Below are 20480 nucleotides of genomic sequence, written 5' to 3' on the forward strand. Positions count from 1 at the left end.
AAACTCTGCAGGTAACCTTGACTTCCAGAGAAGGTGAGGATCCCCACCTCTCCCCAGGTAGCCATCAGGGAGTTTCAAATCAATGGGAATTACAGAGTTGGAAGTGGGGCCTCAAGGAAAAGCCCAGCATCTGGATCCAGCATCTAGGCCAACATATTTCTCCCCCACAATGGCCAGGCAGTGGGGTATGAAAGCAACAACCTTTTTATGCCATAAAAATGTAAAGGTAAAGGGACCCCTGACCATTACGTCCAGTCGTGGCCGACTCTGGGGTTGCGGAGCTCGTCTCGCTTTATTGGCTGAGGGAGCCGGCGTACAGCTTCCGGGTCATGTGGCCAGCATGACTAAGCTGCTTCTGGCGAACCAGAGCAGCGCACGGAAACGCCGTTTACCTTCCTACCGGAGTGGTACCTATTTATCTACTTGCACTTTGACATGCTTGCGAACTGCTAGGTTGGCAGGAGCTGGGACTGAGCAAATAGTATTCATCTATTTAATAGTCACTTGTTCTTTGGGTTGTTTCTTTTAAAGGAAATGCAGGTTGAAATCCTCCCCTCGGCCATGGAGAGTGACCACTGAGTGACCTCAGCTGAACCTATTTCACAGGGATGTTGTGAGGATAAGATTGGGCAAGGGGTGGAAAGATGAGAACCATCTTGAGGCCCTGGGAGGAAAAGAAGAGTATCAATATAATATGCAAATAAGTATATTTCTAAGGACATAAGAAGATTCTGCTGGATCAGGCCCATGGCCCATCTCGTCCAGCACCCTGTCCTCAGCCCAATATACCTGAAGGAGCGTCTCCACCCCCATCGTTCTGCCCGGACACTGAGGTCCAGCGCTGAGGCCTTCTGGTGGTTCCCTCACTGTGAGAAGCCAAGTTACAGGGAACCAGGCAGAGGGCCTTCTCGGTAGTGGCACCTGCCCTGTGGAATGCCCTCCCACCAGATGTCAAAGAGATAAACAACTACCTGACATTTAGAAGACATCTGAAGGCAGCCCTGTTTAGGGAAGTTTTTAATGTGTGACATTTTAATGTATTCTTAATCTTTGTTGGAAGCTGCCCAGAGTGGGCGGGGTACAAATAATAAATTATCATCATCATCATCATGGTCACCCAGATGCCCCAATGGGAAACCCATGGGCAGGACCCAAGTACAAGAGCCCTCTCTCTTCCTGTGGTTCCTGGTATTCAGAAGCCCTGCTGCCTCTGACTGTGGAGGCAGAGCATCGCCATCATGGATAGGGGCCACTGATAGCTTTCTCCTCCATGAATTTGTCCATGAACTTGGCCACTCAAGTTAGTGGCCAGCAGTGCCTCCCTGCAGAAGAGAGATCTCTACTTTAACTCTGCACTGCATCAAGAAGGACTTCCCTTTATCTGTCTTAAATCCTCCAAGATTTGACTTCATTGGATGTCCACGAGGTCTAGTGTTACGAGAGAGGTGTTGTGTCATTCACAACTCCATATGTTTTTCTCGTCACCTCTTACCTTTTCCCTAAAGCAAAAATTCCCTAAAGTCCCTAAAATATGGGAGTTACACTGGTGTGCAGGAGAATGAGGGTCAATGTACAAGAAAATATATGGCTATTTGACGATTGTGTAGCATCACACCAGGACTTCCATTTAGCAGTGTTTTAGGCACTCCACACACAAGGTTTTTGAAGAAGGAATATTGGCACTGCCCTTATTATTTAGCGATTATTTATTATAAGGTATTTTTATACCCAGGGCGGTTTACAAGAAACAGCAAAACAATTAAAATGGAAATGCCAGCACAACATTATTAATAAATGGAAAAGGCTGTGAGATCCCAGAGAGCGTCATAAAACAGTCAGCAGAATTAAAATGGCATTTAAAATGTTTGAGAAAGTAATAAAAGTCTCTGCCTGGTGCTGAAATAATAACGAGACCAAAGCAGCCCCCTGAATCACAGAACCATAGAGCTGTAGAGTCCAATCCCCTGCAGTTAGGAATCTTTTGCCCAATGTGGGGCTCAAGCCCATTAACCTGAGATTAGGAGTCTCATGCCCTACCAAAGGAAAGCTGCCCCACCCTGTAACCACCCATGAGGCCCTCAAACAGCTGAGATACCCACAGGAGGCCCCCGCTGAAGATCTATGCAGACACTCAACTATACCCTGGCTCCAAGCTTTGGACATTAAGTCTATGATTCCATCAACATTGGGTTCCATCTAGCATTTTGTTGGATATAGAGTTGTAGCTAAATAGGAGCCCTACTTAGAGTAGACCCACCAGAGTTTCTTGATGTACATGACTAACTTTGGTTCATTAATTCAACGTCTGCACTGAGGATAACTTTGTTGGATACAACTTGAAGAGGCTTAGGCAGCCTTTCTCAACCTGTGGGTCCCCAGATGTTGTTGAACTACAACTCCCATCACCCCTAGCTAGCAAGGCCAGAGCTCAGGGATGATGGGAGTTGTAGTCCAACAACATCTGGGGACCCACAGGTTGAGAACCACTGGCTCAGAGGAAAGGAAATACACATGAAGTGAAGACGACAGGGGCACCATTAAGAGGCAAACTGGGATGAGGCTGACCCCACCATGAGGCAGAGAGAGGCCACTGCTTCAGATGGCAGGTGCTGGGGGCAGGGGGGACAGTCCTCCTGCTGTCCTCCCTGCCGTGAGTCCTCGTGTGTGTGCCACACAGCCTGGCCTACAGTCCAGGAACTACTCTGCTGTTTTCAGGTGCAGTGGAGGACATTATGAGTGTGTGTTTGCGTGCAAAACATTTTGTCCTTCATACCAACTTAAGAAGAGCCCTGCTGGATCAGGCCAATGACCCATCTGGTCCAACATCCTGTTTGCACAGGGGGTAACCAGCAAGCAGGACCAAAGTATAAGGGCAATCTTAGTCCATGTGCTTCCAGAAAGCAGCATTGAAAAGCATTGCTGCCTCAGAATGTGAAGGCAGAGCGTAGTCATGGTGGCTAAAAGCCATCAACAACACTATCCTTCTCCATGAATTGTCTTCTAAAGCCATCCAAGTTGGTGGCCATCACTGCCTCCTGGGGAAAGGAGTTCCATAGTTTGCTGACCTTTAAAGCCCTAAACGGCCTTGGCCCAGTATCCTTGAAGGAGCATCTCCACCTCCATCATTCTACCCAGACACTGAGGTCCATCTCCAAGGGCCTTCTGGCGGTTCCCTCACTGCGAGAAGCCAAGTTACAGGGAACCAGGCAGAGGGCCTTCTCGGTAGTGGCACCCGCCCTGTGAAACGCCCTCCCACCAGAATGTCCAAGAGAACAACAACTACCAGACTTTTAGAAGACATCTGAAGGCAGCCCTGTTTAGGGAAGCTTTTAATGTTTAACAGACTGCTGTATTTTAATACTTTGTTGGAAGCGGCCCAGAGTGGCTGGAGAGACCCAGCCAAATGTCCGGGGTATGATTTTTTTTTAATTTTTATTATTATTATGCTGCTTGAAGAAGCACCTCTTTTTATCTATCCTGAATCTGCCAACACTGTGTGTCCCCCCACCCACCCCTCCCTTTTGCTCTTGCCCTTTCCCACTCTTTTCACACACACACACACACACACACACACACACACTATAATTGGAAAAAGAAAAATTAACATTTGCTTATAACATAGCTTACGGTTACATCTGGACGTATGGCAACCAATGTCAGAAGTGGAGATTTTGACGTATTTTTAAAAAAGCTCAAAAATATCTCTCTAACATAGCTGGGAGCACTGCAGAGCTTCCAGCCACTCACCATCTCAACTTACCCAGAGTGACATTTTGTGCCATGGGCTTGCACCCTGAGTCATCTAAGTACCTAGTGATACCCTTGACTGAAGGAATGGAAAGCCCAAGGTAAACTCACAAGCTCTGACTCCAGACTCTAGAACCGGAGAATTGTCATCTAGCCATCTAGTCATCTAGTCATCTAGCCATCTAGTCATCTAGTCATCTAGTCCAATCTCCTGCAATGCAGAAGTATCAACTAATCCAACTCTCTGCAATTGCAAGATATTCTTCTAATTGAATCAAAATCCAGGGGGAGGGGCACAGCAAACCCGGGAGATAACGAAAGGAACAAAAGAGTATGTGGGAACAGGGTAAAAGCAAAATTCACTTGTTTCTGCTTATAATCTGACAATTCTGTCGAGCCATAACAAATCTTTTTTTCCCTTCAAGGTGCAACAGAGGAACCTGGCTTCCCACCTGGAAATAATTCTCTGCTGAGCAATCCAAAAGTTTGCATCCTCCTTGCACCAACAGAGATCCACACCATGTAGCCGCCGTTGGTTAGTCCTTTCGTAAATCCCAGGAGCCCAGTCTTATCCATGCGCCTTATCAACCAGCAGATTGAGAAAAGGGAAAAAGTGGTTTACCGTTTCAACCAAGGAAAACATCGGCTAGAGAAAATTACCCCGGCTGAGTGGCCTGTTCCTGCTTCTGGACCGGCTTCGCTGCCTCTGTAGACGTGACCTCCGCAGTAGACGGTAGTAGTAAGAGGGTCTCCCACAACTTCTCCTACCGTTGACCGACATGTCTTCTCGCCTCACGCTGTCTCGCTTTCTTTTTAGATCTCTCTCTTATGTGCAAGGCTAGCCCCCACCCGGATCTTTCTACCTTCTCAGTTTACAGAAGAAAGTAATTTTTTTTTGTAAAAAAAAAAAAAAAAAAAAGGAGGGGGAGGGAGGGAGGGAGAGAGGGAGGGAGAAGAGGAGTAGGGAGAAATAACAATTTAAAAATCGGGGGTCCTCAAAGGCAGCCATGGGCTATTTCAGAAATAAAAGCCAGGAACACAGTCCATGGCTCCCCAACCAACATTCTCAGCAGCAGGCAATATAAACACAACATAACCATTCCCACCCGCTTCTCCTCTTCAAAGATAAGCTCTTTTTTCAAGAGTTGGAAAAAGGAAGCAGGAGATTGTGAGCAAGTTAAGAAGGGGGAAATCCTGGACTGGACTCCCGCCACTAGGGATGTCTGGGTCTCACTTGTTTGTCCTCGTGGTTTCCAGCTGGCTAGCACTGCCTGCCTCTTCTCCACCATGAACCCCTTTTAGGTAGGGGGTAGGAAAGAGAAGTTCAGCTCAAATCTGAACCTGAAGCTGCCTGATTTCTGCCTCCCGAAGCAACGTGCAAACTCCCTAAAATTTCATACTTCTCCAGATTTTGTTGATGCAGTTCTCTGGCCAAGATATGCACGGCAGACGCTTGCATTGAGGAAGTGTGCATCATAAAGAGGCAAAAATAACAGAGAAAGGTGCTTTTAAATGGTTTAAATGTGTTCCTTAGCTTATTTTTTAAGTGTATTGTTTTGCAAATGCATGGTTTGCAGCCCTGAGGCAAGGCAGGAGATAAATGTCATAAAGAAATAAAGAATCCATATGAAACCATGTTTGCCCAGGTAGTATTTTTCTGGTGTGCTACCTCAGAAGCAAGAGAGTAGAGCCTGGCAGCTGGATCTCACTGAAACCATGATGGAATGAGAAGTTCACAGACAATAGTTTTACATCACCATCACTGGATGGTACTCTGAGGTAGACTGCTTCTGAATAGGGAGGCTCTACTTCGAAGCACGAAGAGCTGGCGAGTCCGTCATCCTGCTTCCCACAGCAGTCACAGAATCATAGAACTGTGGGATAAGAAGGCAGCTCCCAAGGAGTTCAACCGCCTGCAATGCAGCTAAAGAACCCCCTGGCAGGTGGCCATCAACCCTGGTTGCCCCAGGAAGCCCCCAATCAGGGCAGAGGCATGGTATTGCTCCTCCCCCTGTTGTTCTCCTGCAGCTGGTCTTCAGTCATCCTTCCTCCTAAGAGTCCAGGCCACGTTTTGCAGCTCCACACGAGGCACCCTAAAGTAACTTTCTGAAGGCCCTGTGGAGCGGGCCAATCAACACATCATGTTCGGGTCAAGCAAACACGAACACAGCTGGCTGACAGATGACTCCTGCTCTTCCTGTGGGGTGCAGATGAGGGAGGGGGTATGCCTGCGCCTTCTCTTCCACCCCACCTCTGGGAGCTCCTTTTAATATTTACCTGCTGGCCAAAGAGGCTGCTCTCTCAGCAAGAGACAAGAGAGCAAGGCAAAACCCTCTCCTGCAAAACACAAGAAGCATTTCAAGGAGCCAGTAAGTGGTGGGGAAAAAATGGCCAGTCTCACAGAAGTGCTTCAAAGAAGATAAGGGCCCTTATATAAAAAGATTAATGATACTCTCCCCAACCACCACCACCACTCCCTGTTAGAGCAGAACGGAAGCACAATGGGAATGATTAATGGTGGTGGTGACAAATCATGAATGGCCAATATGGGGGGTTCATCCCTCCCCTGCAGGTGTGAAGGCTGAGCCGGAGGCAGCTGTCCAAGGGGAGCCAAGAAAAAAGACGCCAGGGTCGTGGTCATTGTTCTGACTGGTGTGGCTGGACTGCCTGGTGGGCAGCAGCTTGAGGTGAGCCATGATCATAGGATCATAGAACTGTAGAGTTGGAAGGGACCACAAGGATCATCTAGTCCAACCCCCTGCAGTGCAGGAATATTTTACCCAAGGTGGGGTTTGAACCCCACAACCCTGAGATTAAGGGTCTCATGCTCTACTAACTGTGCTGGGAACTGAAACGCGGGACGTCTCCAATGCAGTCCTTGGTTTGTAAGAATTCTACCTTTTGGTGTGGCAGCACCCCTGCACTTTGGAACACCCCACCTGTTGATATCAGGCAGTTGTTAGGTGACCCCTTTTCCCCTCAAAGAGCTACATTTCCCAAAGTTTCATTTGAAGAGTGATTGGTTGTAAAACCAATCCCAAGTCCCAGCCATGACCAACATGCCATCAAGTGGACCGTGCTGAGCAAAGGGACCCCCTCAAATTTGCCAGTCCCTTTGGGAGATTCACTGGTGGCACAGAAAAAAAGATCAGTAGAAAAGAAGAAGTCCAAGATCCAGGATAATGCCAGGGTCCAAGTTTGGAGCAAGTACTCTTTGCTGGGAAAACCCCAGCAGTGATTTAAAATTGCAAAATATGCAGCTGAGTAAAGTTTGGAAATTTAGGTTGTTGGACTTTTAAAATATCCCCTTCCAAGTTCCTTCCAACATTCCCTCTTCTTATAGCATAGAAAAAGACCACATGTTCTTCACATGCTAGTCTCTTCGCACACTGAGTTCATCAGGTAGACCAAGAGGGGAACACAGGCTTGATTGTTGTTGTTGTTGTTGTTGTTGTTGTTTAGTCATTTAGTCGTGTCTGACTCTTTGTGACCCCCTGGACCAGAGCACGCCAGGCACTCCTGTCTTCCACTGCCTCCCGCAGTTTGGTCAGACTCATGCTGGTAGCTTCGAGAACACTGTCCAACCATCTCGTCCTCCGTCGTCCCCTTCTCCTTGTGCCCTCCATCTTTCCCAACATCAGGGTCTTTTCCAGGGAGTCTTCTCTTCTCATGAGGTGGCCAAAGTATTGGAGCCTCAGCTTCAGGATCTGTCCTTCCAGTGAGCACTCAGGGCTGATTTCCTTCAGAATGGAGAGGTTTGATCTTCTTGCAGTCCATGGGACTCTCTAGAGTCTCCTCCAGCACCAGAATTCAAAAGCATCCATTCTTCGGCGATCAGCCTTCTTTATGGTCCAGCTCTCACTTCCAAACATCACTAACAGGCTTGATTACCTATTCCCAAAGTGACCTAAGGCTGGCAGGACATTTACTCCGTCTTAACCCCTTCATGCATTGATTAGATTTAAGCATGTTTGTTATATGAGGTTGGTAATCCCACAGAATTATTATTTTTTTATTAAAGATTTTCTTGTTTTACAGAAGTATGTGTAATGTCTTAATCCCACAGAATTGAAGTGGGGCTCACTAGTAGAACTTTAGGTGATTTTGCCCTTTTCATGTTCAGTCAGAACCGCCATTTTTTTGTGTGGTGGCTGCCATTTTGGTCCACAATGCTCTGGTGCACTCCAGGGCACTGTGGGAAAAACAAAATGGCTTCTGGGCTGTGACAATGGAACGGTGCTGTTGTAAAGAAGGAGGCTGCCAGAGAGCCCCTCAAAGCTGTTTGAGAACTTCACACACACACAAACTGCTGTTTCACAATGGTCCAGAAAATCCAAGCTGAATGTTCCCGCTAGATAACTTTTTCCTTCAGCTTCATTCTATTACACTCATTAAAACTATACTCAGATAGAAATAGCCTGACATTCAGCAAAAATTACCTTAAGGTTCTCTGGCTCAAGAGAGATTTCTAATCACTGAACATTGCAGTTTGCTCCTGTCCCTAAAAGGCTTTGCTGCAATCCCCACCACCCCATTTTCTAGGGGGAGGGTGGAAATGTTGCTTGCAATTGGACTTCTGAGAGCTCAGATTTATTCCTCAACTTGCGGTGGTTTGTGCAAGATCGTCAGAAATTGCTGGGTCAGCACCAGAGAAAATTCTAAGATGGCTGCAGGGAGACACTAATATTGGTTTGTTTGCTTCCCGAGTGAGAACAGCCTTTCATAGCCCGAGGGCTCTGCGAGCTACAGAGAGACCGAGATCAATCATTCACAAGAGCTGGCAGGGGACACATTGCTACCCAGTGACTGCTGATGCCCTGGGCAACCTGTGCCCCCTGCTGTGAACTCTGTTCCGACCCAAGAATCCCCAGCCAACAGAAACAAAATTGCCTGGCCCTCATATCCATAAAAATCTGCCAAAAAATGCAACTTCACAAGCCTGCTCTCTGAATAGCTATCTTTCTGTCACAGGGCTGGATGTACATACAAGCAGACTGCTCTTTCACATTGGATAGGGTGCCAGGGTCATGGTGAACCCCACCCTAGGGCTGCCACCTTCTAACTACGGTTATCCCTGAACCTGATGTGCCCATATTACAAGGAGAGAACACCAGATTTGTGTTGGCACCAGGTTTCTCCCAGATCCAGTTGTGGGGGGAAATGGGCCGGGCAAAGGCCAGGCCAGAAGAGTGAGTCTCCCTTTGGAAAAGAGCCAATGGCCATGGTGGAGGGACACACAACCACAGGTGTTGGGAACCTGTAGCTCTACAGCCTTCATGGCCAGTGACCGGAGGTTATGAGGGTTGTGGTCAAGGAACAGCAAGTCGGAACTGTGGAGTGGGAAGGGCAGAGCCTCCAAGTGCCCCTATTTTCTAGGGACAGTCTCAGATTTACAGAAGTCGTCCCAGTTTCTGATCTGATTCCAGAATGCCACACTTTTCCATCAGAGAAATGTTGGAGGGTATGGAGTTATCTGCCCCCCAAGCCATCTGAAGGCAATCCTGTATAGCAGGCATGGCCAAACTTGGCCCTCCAGCTGTTTTGGGACTACAACTCCCATCATCCCTAGCTAACAGGACCAGTGGTCAGGGATGATAGGAATTGTAGTCCCAAAACAGCTGGAGTGCCAAGTTTGGCCATGCCTGCCTTATAGGGAAGGTTTTTTTAAAAAAAAGTTTTATTGTTTTTATATATGTTGGAAGCTGCCCAGAGTGGCTGGGGAAACCCAGTCAGAACGGTGGGGTATAAATAGTATTAGTAGTAATAGTTGTAGTAGCATTTAGGACATCCCTATTTTCATCACAGCAATGCTGGAGGGTATGGAAGGGATCCCTTAAAGGCCATCTAGTCCAGCCCCCTGCAACGCAGGGATCACAGCTAAAGTAGCCCTGACAGGTGGCCATCCAACCTCTGTGTGAACACCTCCATCAATGCATTGCCTCGCAAGGGTGTTTGTTCCACTGTTGAACAGCTCTTACACAAAGTTCTTCCGAATTTTTAGTTGGAATCTCCTGTCTTTTCATTTGAATCCAGCTACAGGCTCCTCACTCCAGCTCTAGGTCCTGCGAGCCAAGGGATCCGCTGGTGGCTCACTACCCAAGGTGGCTGTGGACCAAGCCCCATGGGCTCCTGGTTCAAGCCCAGGCAGCGACTGACACAGAGGGAGTTAGTTGTTTGAGAGCAGGCAGGCTGCTGCATGTTGGAGGGCCTTAATTGTAAGTATGGACAGGTGAATCTGTCAGTTTTGGTTTCTCTCAGGTCTTCATTTTTCCACATATCTACATCAGCTTGCAATTTCTCCTCCCCTTTTTTTCTCAAGTCCCCATGAGAATTCATGAGAGTATTTGTGCCATACCTTTAAAGCACTATGATACCACTTTAAACAGCCATTGCTTCCCCTAGAGAATTTCGGTTTGCTAAGGGTGCTGAGAATCATTGAGAGATCTTTATTCCTCCCACAGAAATATAATTTCCAGAGTGACTTAACAATCAAGCCCTTTCCCCAGGGAACTCTGAAAATTGTAGTTCTGGAATACAGGGTCTCCTAACAACTCTCAGCACCTTTAACAAAAAAGCAGGTTGCAGAAGTCTTTGCAGAAAGCCACGACTGTTTAAAGTTGTATCATAGAGCCATTTGTGAATTTCTTCCACTACTGTATATACCTTTTTATGTGCAATTTTACCTTTGCACATTTTTCTGCAGAGCAATGTTCCCTAATATCATGCATTGTTTTGTATGTTATTTTCATCAATATATGCATTCATTTGTGTGCTTCACCCTCAGCATATGCATTTTTTGTACCCCATCACTCAGCTGGAGATCTGCACTGCAAAATTCGAAGAAGTGTGAATTTTGAAGGATGGCTGTGCTTCAGTTCGCATAGTGGATTTGGTAGTAGGTAGGCCTTTAAATGTGAGCTGAATCAGATTTCTCCCACAACCTTGCCTTAATCAGATATTTATTCATTTAATTTGTATAGCGCCCTTCATCCAAAGATCTCAGGGCAGTTCACAGCATAAAAATGCAAGATAAAAACGCCAAATACAAGAACAAAACAAACTAACAACAACCCCCAATAATATACTGTCTAGTTGCAGAAAAGACCTGAAATAAAGACACATTTGAATTCCCATTTGAATCAATATCTGTTTACTTTGCTGGCCAGCAGAAATGGTTTCTTTTTTTCTTTCTCATTGTCTTCTTTTAGAGTTCCCCAGCCAAGAGGTCGTTTTCTGAGTGCTGGATGAGGCAAATGTTCTACCTAGACAAGCACCCTGCACCCCAGAGATTTATCCAGGAAGACCACAAGAATGGCCTGGAGAATGTAGCCCTTACCTATCACTACACCCAGCAACTAGTATGCTAAGGTAGACTGCTTCTGAACACTGAGGTTCTACTTAAGCATAATGACTGTTGATAGACCTCTCCTCCTGCTCTGTAGGTTTGCCTGTTCCTCCTTTTGGCAATAGGTTCCACCAGTCAGTTAAGTAATGCACAAAGATGTTCTTTTTTTGTACATCCTAAATCTCCTACCAATCATTTTCTGAGCATAAAACTTCCATGGCCTTTTGACTTTTAAATGTGAGGTGGGGGGAGGGGAGTTGGGGTCTGGGAGAGAGACTTCAGCTCTTAGTCTCCAAGACTCTCCAGTTTCCTTTTCAAAAACAAAAATATACCAGAAACCCTTTATGGCCCCCCAGGGTATAATTTTGCTATTTGGCAGTTAACTCAATTTACAGCCCAGTGGAATTTTCCTACTTATCTCAGGTTTATCTCAGGTTCTGCGTATGTGTTGCAGCTCTTCGGCACACTGGAACTGCCCAAAGAAATGTTTTTAGAAGCTACTCTCTTTGATGTATCACCTGCCCTGTTCCTTGGACTCTACAGGCAACAAGAAGCATCAATCAAGAAATCACCAACTGCAATGAGAGCAGCAGCTCCCACCGCCATCAAAATCCAACGACCTGCTTGCAGAAAGCACTCAAGCCCAGTTCACAAGAAGCACCTGATGGATCAGACCAGTGGCCACTTAGTCCAGCATCACGTTCCCACAGCACCAGATGCCCCCAATGGAAAACTCCAAGCAGGATTTGAGCACAAGAGCAGCACTTTGCCCTCCTGTGGCTTCAAGCATAGGGTTACCAGATTTTCCCGGTTCCCAGGGACAGCCCCTGAACTTGCAAATATGTCCCTGGACAAATTCCATCCCCGGAATGTCCCCAGATTTGCAAATCTGTCCCTGGGAAACGTGGCAGCGGCAGCTCTGGCTGGCTTCAGGAGCTGCTTGCTGCCCGCTGCCGTGGCGCCCACCATTTTTCCTTGCTGGAACTTCCGGTGAGGAAAAATGGCGGGCACCGTGGCAGCGGACAGCAAGTAGCGAGCAGCTCCTGAAGCCAGCCAGAGCCAACTGCGCTACCAGGCTGGCTCCGGGTTGCTGACTGCAGCTGCTGCCACCACTGCTGAAGGGGAACCGGGGACGTCCGGCGGTACAGATCTCCTTCCCCCTATGTTTTGACTGATCGGGGAAGGCTCAGGAGTTGCAGGCAGGCAACCGTTGCCCGGTTTTTTAAAAACTCTGCGCATTTATGTTTCACAGCACGCAAAATAAGGGCTTTGCACCTTTATACAATATGTACATGTGCCTGGGCCCAAGGTCATTTGCCTCACCATCCCCACTACTGACTCCCTGTTGCTACTCAGCTTCAAAAAAAGGAGGGGATGTCTCTGGATTCATTGAAAAAAATCTGGTAACCATATTCTAGCAACTGGCATAGCAACGAAACTAATGCAAGGTCTAAACGCTGTGGTAATGTTGTGCATAGATTTATATTCCTTTATGTTAACATGTTCTTTTTGGATGCTTTTCTGACTGTGAGATTTTTGCAGCTGTGAGGCCCCCCAATTTCTGCTCGTAGCAGAGGCTCCAATCCACATCACTGACTACCAAGGCACCACCGATCCAACAACCACCTTCCTGGGTTTTCAGCTGGGGTGAGGGGGCTTTCCCCTGGCATTTTACCTTTGATCCCATTCCAAGTGATTCCACCCTAGCCATGTGGTGAGGGGGCCATTTACTCTCACTTTCCTCCATTGACCTCAAGAGTTTCTGTGATGTCACCACCTGACTTGAGCAAGTAGCAAATACAGTGGTACCTCAGGTTACATATGCTTCAGGTTACAGACGCTTCAGGTAACAAACTCCGCTAACCCAGAAATATTACCTCGGGTTAAGATCTTTGCTTCAGGATGAGAACAGAAATTGCGTGGCGGCAGCGGGAGGCCCCATTAGCTAAAGTGGTGCTTCAGGTTAAGAACAGTTTCAGGTTAAGAACAGACCTCCAGAATGAATTAAGTTCTTAACCCAAGGTACCACTGTAAATCAGAAAAAGCAGGAGGAGCCATGCTCTTGCTTTTCACACCCACAAAATCTGCAAAAAGCTTTCTGAAATTTTAATGCGCTCATACCGCAGTGTGGCTTTCCTGCAACGGTTGAACCTCACATGATTATTGCACAGAAGCTAGGAATCTATTAGAGCCAATGGAAGGCTAGATTGAACAAATAAGGCAATGTCCCTGTTTGGTGATGCCTTGCTTTCTAATTATTCAGCAATGTGGGTGAAAAGTCCCATAAATAAGCATCCCTTTAGGTAACAAATTGTGACTTTCCAAATCTACACCCCAATGTCATTGCTTGCTGATCTTTGTATTCTCAACAGTACAAGTTATAACAGTGGCTACTAGCTCTGATATGGAACCTCAATGTTCAGTAGCAATATACCTCTGGGGATACACACACACACACAAGGCAACAGTAAGGGTAAGTTATCGCTTCCATGGCGGCTTTTGATAGAGAGAGCTGGAGGGACAGATCCCCTCCCCACTGCCCCAGGCCTGTGGTTCCCTATCTCTTATCTAGATGAGCATTCTGCTTTTCCCACTGGCAAACTAGTGGTCATCAAGTCCAAAGTCTACAATGCAGGAAATCACAGCTGAAGAATCCCTGACAGATGAGCATCCAACCTCCATTTGAAAACCTCCAACCCAGGAGAGTCCACTCCTTTCCAAGGGAGTCCACTCCACCATCAAACAGCTTTTACCCTCAAGAAGTTCTTCCTAATGTTTAGTCTCAATCTCCTTTCTTGTAATTTGAATCCATTTGGGCCCTCCCCTCTGAAGCAGCAGAAACCAAGCTTGCTAGATCTTTCACATGACAGCCCTTCAGGTATTTGAAGATGGCTATCATATCAGCTCTCAGTCATCTTATCCTCTCCAGGCTAAACATACCCAAGTCCCTCAACTGTCATGGAGGTGGAGGAGGAAACGATCAATGACTACTAGCCATGATTGTTACAATCTAAGTCCATCGCTGGAGGCAGCGTGGCTCTGAAAGCCAGTTGCTGGGTATCTCCTGTGGGGGGAGTGCTGCAGTTGCGCTCCTGTCCTGCTTGCAGGCTTCTCATTGGGGCATCTGGTTGGCCAATGTGAGAATGGGAAGCAGGACTAGATGGGTTGCTGGCTTGATCCAGCAGCAAAGTTTTCCTCTTGTTCTTAAGCTATGGTTACCAGATTTTTTTCAATGAATCTGGGGACACTTTTTTGGGGGGGGGGAAGCTGAGTAGCAACATGGATGGTGAGGCAAAAGACCCTGGGCCCAAGCACACATGCATATTGTATAAAGGTGCAAAGCCCTTCTTTCGCAAACTGTGAAATATAAATGCGCAGAGTTTTGGGTTAAACCACAGAGCCTAGGGTTTGCCGATCAGAAGGTTGGCTGTTCAAATCCCTGCGACGGGGTGAGCTCCTGTTGCTCGGTCCCTGCTCCTGCCAACCTAGAAGTTCAAAAGCACGTCAAAGTGCAAGTAGATAAATAGGTACTGCTCTGGTGGGAAGGTAAACAGCATTTCCATGCGCTGCTCTGGTTCGCCAGAAGAGACTTTGTAATGCTGGCCACATGACCTGGAAGCTGTACGCTGTCTCCCTCAGCCAGTAAAGCGAGATGAGCCCAGAGTCGGCCACAACTGGACCTAATGGTCAGGGGCCCCTTTACCTTTTACCTGGGCAATGGCACGCCACATGCCCATGACTCCTGAGCCTTTCCTGATCTCCTTCCCTCTTCCCCCTTTGTTTTGACAGATCAGGGGAGGCTCAAGAGTCACGGGCGGGCGGCCGTTGCCCAGGAGGGGCCAGCCTGGTAGCGCAGTTGGCTCTGGCTGGCTTCAGGAGCTGCTTGCTGCTTGCTGCTTGCTGCTTGCTGCTTGCTGCTGTGGTGCAGGGGAAACGGCGGGCGCCATGGCAGCAAGCAGCTCCTGAAACCAGCCAGAACCAACTGCGCTACCAGGCTGGCTCTGGGCTGCTGAGGCTGCCGCTGCCATATTTCCCGGGAACAGATTTGCAGATCTGGGGACATTCTGGGGATGGAATTTGTCCGGGTACAGATTTGTAACCCTTTCTTAAGCGCCTCTAGTACCTTGGTCTCCACCTGCCTGGAAGACCTACATTCCAGCTCTTTCTTTGAGCGAGTCTCTCAACCCAACAAGACCAGACTAAAGCTCCTTTCAAAATGCAAAGGGCCCACCATGAAACTTGGAAGCAGCATATGGCACAAATATCAAGAATGAACATCTCTTTCTCCACCTCAAAGGCCACATGGTGGAGCTCCCCCGCCCCGCCCCCATGCCCCAAACAAGTTTCAGTCTGGCAGACCATGAAAGAAAAAGTCATCTGCAAGCAATTAAGTTTCTGGCAGAGGCCCGGCTGGTGCAGAATGAAAGGAAACACTTTATTTCTGAAGCAAAACATCCACTCCTTGGGACCTCCTGCTTTCTATCCGCCCAGTCTAGGACAGGGCAAAATCCTTTTCCTGGAGGGGGCCTGCCCTAATGAATGTGAACGCCCCAACTGCCCTCATTTTCTCCAAGCCTTTATCTTGCCTTGCAGTGAGATTTTTTTAGGGGCTGGCAACCTATTCAACTTGAGGGCCACATTCTGTCATAGGCAGAGGCAAAAGTGAGTGGATGGCTCTCATATCTCTTGCCAGCCCCGGAAGCAGCAAGAGCTTCCTCACTAAGGAAGGGACACTTGTCATGTCGTTTAATATCAAGGTCTCTTTGAAGAGGCATTGATGGCCAGCACACTCATTCCTGTGCAATCTTTCTTTGCTCCCAGATACCAGGATCTGCACGGAGAAGGATATGGTATGGGTCATTGCTCCACCAAAACCCTCCTGCTTTTATTTCAATGATCTCAGTAGATTCAGGAGGATGGTGATGGATGCTCCAAATGACCGTCCCTCCCCATTAAGGAAATGGGGCTGATGAACTCTGAAAAGTCCAGCAGGCAGGATGTCCAGCTAGACAAATGTATTCAGGGCACGTCAAACCCTGGATTAAGTTGTGCAGCACATTTTTGTGCAAATTTGCTCAATTGCAACCATGAATTCTCTTTCTGATTGCCGTTGTGATGGGCAATAGGAAAGACCTGCCCTCTAAGCACAGAAAAATCTCTCTTGCGTCTAAAGTGGCCTCCATTCCTTACAGCTTGCTGTCCCCTGGAGGAGCAATTGCGCATTGCACCTTGTCGGCTTTGAAATCACCAACAATGTTTTATTATCTGTTTTGGTTTGAGAAAAGGATCTCTCTTGGGAGTTGCTGGCAGAGAAACACAGCACGAGGGAATAGCTACTGTGCTGCGTCAAGGGAAAAGATGACCACTTGTTTGGATGCTGATGGGAAGCCATGTTTCTGTAAAGCTTGTTGAAGATGCTTCTTCCTTAGGGAAAAGAGTGTTGCTCAGCAGTGGCAGCCAGATAAAAGGACAGGCAAATCTGTCAGTTTTGGGTATCTCCATTTTTCACTTTTAAGTTTGGTTTGCCAGATTACCCACAGCAGTTTGCTTTGCTTTGCTTTGCTTTGCTTTGCTTTATTTGCTTTTTTTTTTTTTTTTTTTGCCTTTTATGTTGCCACAAAAATCCACCCGCATTTTCATGCAGCTCTCCACCCCCCACTCGCCCCCAGCATCTCCCATTCAAAGTGGCTGTTTCACTCTGCTTAATGTTAGAAACTGATTTTTCCACCCTCTGCAACACAAACAAATAACTTGCCTCCAGCTTACAAGGGTGGGTTTGTTTTGCACACCCATAAAATATTTAATTCTACAGTCTTCAGCCTAAGGACGCAGGCGCTGTGCTTCTCTGCATGCACGGGGCTGCTGTATTGCTTGCATTTATTTATTTATCTATTTATCTATTTATTTATCTATTTATTTATTTAATTTTCAGCTCCTTAAAAAAAAAATTAAAATGGCTGCACCCCAAATATACAGCGGTTGCATCCAGCTAAGTCAGACTGTGCCCCCCCCCCATCTAAATCAATGGGTCCAACTAACCTAACCTAAGCGTGTTGATTTCAGTGAGTCTACCCTTAGTCTACCCATGCAGGTGGAGCTGTGGTCTAAACCATAGAGCCTAGGGCTTGCCGATCAGAAGGTCGGTGGTTCGAATCCCCACAACGGGGTAAGCTCCCGTTGCTCGGTCCCTGCTCCTGCCAACCTAAGCAGTTTGAAAGCACATCAAAGTGCAAGTAGATAAATAGGTACCGCTCCAGCGGGAAGGTAAAGGGCGTTTCCATGTGCTGCTCTGGTTCGCCAGAAGCGGCTTAGTCATGCTGGCCACATGACCCGGAAGCTGTATGCCGGCTCCCTCAGCCAGTAAAGCGAGATGAGCGCCGCAACCCCAGAGTCGGCCACGACTGGACCTAATGGTCAGGGGTCCCTTTACCTTTACTCTTAGTACAGCTGAGTTGCAATAAAATTGGAATGATTGCTGGCAAGAGGCAGTGCCTCTATTCAGCAAGACGTAAAAGCATTGCAGAGGGTTGGACCAGTTGACCCATTAGATACTTTCCAATTCTATGATTTTATGAAAAGTGCCTAGAAGTATAGCTGTAGTGATATTATGTGGTGGAAACAAGCAGATAAGCTGAAGGGAAGGAGGGAGCTGGACCCCCACTTTGCTCAAAGGGGCTCTTAACCATTTATGTTTGTGTTGGGGACAGCCCCCTTGCACACTGTCCATGCTACTACTAGTTGTACCTTCAAAGGACAGGAAGATGAGGAGCAAAGGAGAATTCCCACTCCATCATAGGATTGTCCCCACTCTCTGTCCCTTGAGCAAAATCCAAGAGCTCATTCATGCACAGATCACAGGCTACCTCTGACTCATCATAACAGCTCTCTATCCCCCCCCCCTTATCTGCAGTCTGCTGCTGCCCCACTAACAGAGCCCCCTTGTGACAAGAGCTGGGTGAATCAGTCAATTTCACTTTCTGTCGGCTTCTCTGTTTTTCCTGTCTGCAATTTCTCTATTTAATTTTAATGAAAGCCCACATGAAGGGGCCTCCAGGTTCAGTTCTCCATATTAACCCTTCAGTTTCTGATTTTGTTTTGAAACAATTCCTAGTGAAAATTCCCTAAATGCTAATGTGAATTTCCTCTCTTATGCACATTTCTGCTAAGCATTCCTTCCAACTTAAAATGATGTATTTCTCTATGTTATCTTCAGTAATGCATGCATTTCCTGCACACTTCAACCTTGGGCATGCATGTTTGTACACATTGCATGGCAGAAGAGCCACACTGAAAATTTGGAGAAGTGCAAATTTCAAAAGATGACCATGTTCTGCTTCAGATACTTTTTTGGAAATTGGTAGTTCTCATCCTTAAGTATGAATTGAATCTCTCTCCCATTCCCTAGCTGCAACCCCAAAGCACCAACCTGCCAATCTTCAAGAGCTTAGTACCATTTAGCTCCCTGACACCCACCCAGTGGCCTGGAAATCCCCAAAACCAGCAGCCTTGGAAAGACACAATAGACCTGCAGATGCCTCTCCAGACCAGCTCCCATATCCCAAAGCCCTGGCAAAGCCCCCTCTTTGTTCCTCTTTGAGACTTTTGCAGCAAGCAAGTGGATACATACACCAGGCCCCCTGACTGCTACCTCCGGCCGACCCTTCCACGGCAGGCTCCATCTTCGTCTCAAAGCTGTTTCTCATTCACAGCAGCCAACAAGACAGAAAAGCTCAGAGACCAAGGATAGACAGAGGGGTGTGTGTGAGGGGGTTGTTGCAACAGTCTCACCCAAGTTTTCCTGCTTCACCCCCCCTCCCCACAAACACTGGTTTCCAGGGCAACCTGTGCTTCCTGTTTTTCTCCTTCACTATTACTACTTCCACCTCCAAAGTGTTGCTCCTTTTCCAAAATCCACAGCTTCTCCTTCCCCTCCTATCCCACCCCAGCCTCCAACCCACCACAACCTCTAAGAAGAAGTTAATTGTTGCTTTCCCTGGCAGTAAAATTGAAGCTTTTGCATTAAAAACAAAAAGGAGGTGAAATGGAAAGCGAGGTTTGCTAGGCGGTGGCAGTTCCAGACAACAGGTTGTAGGGCTCCAGAAATATGAGGAGCAAGACCAAGTTGTAGAGGAACTAAGCTCTCCCCCTCCTACACCACCCCATCGCGCCAGAGCCCTGGATTAATTTGTGATACATTCCCGACTGAACAAGTTGAAGAGTCCAGCATCTGGCTCAGGCTAAAGGCCCATTTTTATTTTTTTTAATGGTATTTATTAAAGTTTTGAAAAATACAGGAAAATACAGAAAAAAGAAAAAAGAAAAAAGAAAAAAGAAAAAAAGTTTTTGAGATATAGCAAAAAAGTAAATAATAATAATAAAAAAAGACAGCATACAAAATAAAACAGTTAAAAATACGTTAATTTTCCATAACCTATCTTCCTTACACTTATTTCCCCGGACCTCCTCATACCTCCCTTTTTTGTATTCCAGTTCAATTTGTTAGTTCAGCAAATCCTTACCATTAAGCTTTTACCCATTTGTAAACCTTTTTTCATATCTCTTAAAGCATTACAGCTGGAAACCACTTAGTTTCTATCCAACATTTTTCTAACATTCATTAATTTTACAGTATTTCTGTAAATAGTCCTTAAATTTCTTCCAGTCTTCTTTCACCAACTCTTCTCCCTGGTCTCGGATTCTGCTAAAGGCCCATTTAATCCAGCATCTTTTCCCCCACAGTGACCTAGCAGATGTCTCCAGGAAGCTCCTGAGCTCAGCTCAAAAGCAACTACCATTGGTGTACTGCCTCTGGGCACCCAGCCTAACCTACCTCACAGGGATGTTGCGAGGATAAAATTGGGCAGGGGAAGAAGAAGTAAGAACCACCTTGAGCTCCTGAGAAGAAAAGTGGGATACAAATATAATAAGTAATATTATATTACAAATGACAGGACTTCCCTCTTGGCCTCGCTGAAGTGTTCCAAAGGAAACAGAGCAATATGTTTGGCACCAGCGAGGCTGCAGGAGGTGCTGGAAGGAGATGTAGAGTGGTACCTCAGGTTAAGAACTTAATTCATTCTGGAGGTCCGTTCTTAACCTGAAACTGTTCTTAACCTGAAGCACCACTGTAGCTAATGGGGCCTCCTGCTGCTGCGGCACAATTTCTGTTCTCATCCTGAAGCAAAGTTCTTAACCCGAGGTAATATTTCTGGGTTAGCGGAGTCTGTAACCTGAAGCATCTGTAACCTGAAGCGTATGTAACCTGTGGTACCACTGTACAAAGTCCCACCCAACCGCCCTAGGGATTCCACTCTGGATTTGTGTAGGGTTTACTGCTTAGACTTATCTTCTCCCAAAGATGTCCTGCAAGGTAGAGGGTACAGATTTT

At 46.9% G+C, this 20480-nt stretch overlaps 1 protein-coding gene across 7 annotated transcripts in view; it reads right to left on the reverse strand.

Annotated features, from left to right (window-relative positions):
- The window catches only part of DAB2IP (DAB2 interacting protein), a 316629-nt gene that overhangs the window by 264945 nt on the left and 31204 nt on the right, over positions 1-20480 (reverse strand). For 3 of the 7 annotated variants that reach the window (XM_080990826.1, XM_080990830.1, XM_080990829.1), the window contains exon 1: positions 4200-4549. The exons of 1 other annotated variant lie outside the window; for it this stretch is intronic. In XM_080990826.1, the coding sequence (XP_080846952.1) occupies positions 4200-4323 (124 nt within the window). In that variant the 5' untranslated portion in view covers positions 4324-4549. Of the gene's footprint in view, positions 1-4199; positions 4614-20480 lie in introns of those variants that run through there. 3 more of the 7 variants (XM_080990827.1, XM_080990823.1, XM_080990825.1) reach the window with 2 other exon arrangements.

This window comes from Podarcis pityusensis, assembly GCF_964106645.2.
Source record: "Podarcis pityusensis genome assembly, chromosome: Z".
Taxonomy (NCBI): domain Eukaryota; kingdom Metazoa; phylum Chordata; class Lepidosauria; order Squamata; family Lacertidae; genus Podarcis; species Podarcis pityusensis.